This window comes from Octopus bimaculoides, chromosome 5 (assembly GCF_001194135.2).
Source record: "Octopus bimaculoides isolate UCB-OBI-ISO-001 chromosome 5, ASM119413v2, whole genome shotgun sequence".
Taxonomy (NCBI): Eukaryota; Metazoa; Mollusca; class Cephalopoda; order Octopoda; family Octopodidae; genus Octopus; species Octopus bimaculoides.
This window is the reverse complement of record NC_068985.1, coordinates 14,936,567-14,939,672: the sequence shown is the minus strand read 5'-3', so window position 1 is coordinate 14,939,672 and position 3,106 is coordinate 14,936,567. Positions and strand designations below refer to the sequence as shown.

The following is a 3,106-nucleotide window of genomic DNA, read 5'->3' as shown; positions in this document are numbered from 1 at the left end:
GTTAGCACGCCGGGCGAAATGCTTAGCGGTATTTCGTCTGCCGTTACGTTCTGAGTTCAATTTCCGCCGAGGTCGACTTTGCCTTTCATCCTTTCGAAATCAATAAATTAAGTACCAGTTGCGTACCGTGGGTCGATCTAATCGACTGGCCCACTCCTCCACAATTTCGGGTCAACTCCGAACCCCAATTCCGTCTTGTTCTCACGCCCCAATGAAACATCCTTCACGGCATTTGCCGAAGTGATGAGGAAACAACCATTCATACATAGTCAAATGCTTCATGTTTAGTATAATAGTAGTCTATTGCATTTTTGACCATGACACTATCATGTATTTTTAACAAAGGTTTTCCTTTTTTCATCTTTTTTTTTTTTTGTTTCAATTATAGATTCAAAGTTTTCTGGTACATTTCTGGCAAGGGATGCCTCAACACTTATTGCCATTGTTAAACATCAATGCTATCGTAACTCTGGTGGGAGTCTGTGATTCAATTTTATATAAAGCAATAGCTAGCGTTCTTATGCCGTCTGTGTTACAAGCTTTACCGGAAAGGTAACTCTTGCAAATTATTTTAATTCTTGTCTTCTTTTCTTATTTCTTTCGATCTCATTTTTTCGACATCATCATCATCATCATCATCATCATCATCTCCATCGTCACCGTCATCATCATTGTCATCATCATCGTCACCGTCATCCTCATTGTCATCATCATCACCAACACCATCATCATCACCGTCGTCACCATCATCATCATCATCATCATCATCATCATCATCATCATCATCATTCTTCATCATGATAATAAAGTCGTTTCCATCTGTTTCCGCAGTTGCCAATGAAATCGAAGTTCAGAGTTCAAATCCCACATGCGCCAATCTTTGTTTTTTTTTTTTGTGCATGTTTTATATATATATCTGAAATTCATAATATAAAAACCAATAATAAATATATTGCGGATCGATCGAGGTAGTTGAATGTATTCGAACGTTGCATCCACGCTTTGTCGAAAGATATTAATGTTCTGTGCATGTGGAATGGTTGCTTAAAACCATCATCATCATCGTCATCATCATCATCATTTTAACGTCCACTTTTCTATGCTTGCTTGGGTCAGGCGGAATTTGCTGAGGCCCCTCACCCGTTCCTAAGCAAGCTACTATTTCTCCACGACCCAAAATATTTCCACAGGAGACACTTAGAATCAAAGTTCTTGGTACCGGATCACAACTAGCTTCCTTAAATATCGAAGACCTTTCGAACAATCCTCTCTGTTCCTATTAGACCAGATTTCTATATTAACGTAATTCTCAGGGCTATTTAATAAAGAAACTACTAACTCGGTTGGTAACGATACATAGAAAGCTTATAACTTCTGGAATTACTTTGGCAAAAACCTTCCTTTTGCAAGAATCTTCCTCAATCTTTGTCCTCATCATTTTCGTGAACATCGCGAAGCGATGAGTACTTTTCCCAAACGTCATTATGTAACCTCTGATGACTATGAAGTCTTTGTATTTCCCTTATTAAATCTTAGTATTTTTCCTAAATTTTTCCTGCTCTTTTTTTCGTTTTCAGTTTGACTCAAGTTATACGGAAGTTTGCTCGTCAGTTAGACGACTGGTTGAATTATGCATTATATTCCTTGCCGGAAAACCTGTGTAAAGTAAAATTTGACCGTAAGTACAACGAATCGACCATATTCATGTTTTGTTCTTCTTTAAACAAGCTTCCACTGATATGTTTGCCCAAGGTTGCATCATGCATGCATACATCCATATATATATATATACTCTTTTACTCTTTTATACGTTTCAGTCATTTCAGTGTGGCCATGATCGAGCGCCGCCTTTAGTCGAACAAATCGACCCCAGGACTTATTCTTTGTGAGCCTAGTACTTATTCTATCGGTGTCTTTTGCCGAACCGCTACATTACGAGGACATAAACACACCAACATCGGTTGTCAAGCGATGGCGGAAGGACAAACACAGACACAAAGACACATACACATAAATGTGTGTGTGTGTGTATATATATATATGACCGTTGCGGCTACAGAGTGACTTTCTGAGCGATTCGGCCACACCGCAACAAGCCTTTATTGATATTGAAATGCCTACACATACATACTCATGTATACGTATACGCTCTTTGATATATGCATATGCATGCTCACAAATATTTCTTTATTTCTTTGTTGGCCGCAGAGGGCTAAACGTAGAGGGGACAAACAAGGACAGACAAAGGGATTAAGTCGATTATATCGACCTCAGTGCGTAACTGGTACTTAATTTATCGACCCCGAAAGGATGAAAGGCAAAGTCGACCTCGGCGGAATTTGTACTCAGAATGTAAAGACAGGCGAAATACCGCTAAGCATTTTGCCCGGCGTGCTAACCTTTCTGCCAGTTCGACGCCTTCATGCTCACAAATATTGATAAAGTCGTAAGGACACACACACACACACACACACACACACCAGACGAATAGGTATCTGAGTGCGTGGGAACAATCCGAACCTTTTGTTTTCTTAAACTACGTTGCCTAGTCTTGGTGAAGGTAAACACTTTAGAAAGCTAAGAAGAAGAAGAAGAAGAAGAGGTGGAATAGTAATGAGGAAAAGGGATGAAAAGAAGGAGGTAAGGAAGATAAAAAGAAAGATGGAGACGGGAAAGAAGACGAAGGAGGAGGAAAACGATGAAATAGACGGATAGAGATGTATTGAGATATAATGTAGGGGATAAGGGTGTAACGGAGTTGAGGGTAAGTCGTTGTTATTGTTGCTGTTTCGTCTAAGTTCAGCCCGCCCTGAATGAGCAGACATGCAACCAAAGGTTTTCCAATCGTGACCATTCCATCATATTTGCAAATCAGAGCAAAAAAGGTAAAAAAAAAAAAAAAGACAACTGGCACTCCGTTGGTTATGACATTCTGCTCGCGAAATTAATGAAATTAATGAAATTAATGTGCAAGTGGCTGAGTACTCTACAGACACGAATACCCTTAACGTAGTTCTCAGGCAGATTCAGCGTGACACACAGAGTGTAACAAGGCTAACCCTTCGAATTATAGGTACAACTCATTTTTGCCAGCTCAGTGGACTGG

At 39.6% G+C, this 3,106-nt stretch overlaps 1 protein-coding gene across 1 annotated transcript in view; it reads left to right on the top strand.

Moving 5' to 3' along the window:
* Positions 1–3,106, top strand: part of LOC106880591 (transcription factor RFX4-like) — an 85,915-nt gene that overhangs the window by 52,124 nt on the left and 30,685 nt on the right. Inside the window, 2 exon segments of the mRNA XM_052968016.1 lie at positions 389–552; positions 1,578–1,678. Of these exon segments, the coding sequence (XP_052823976.1) occupies positions 389–552; positions 1,578–1,678 (265 nt within the window).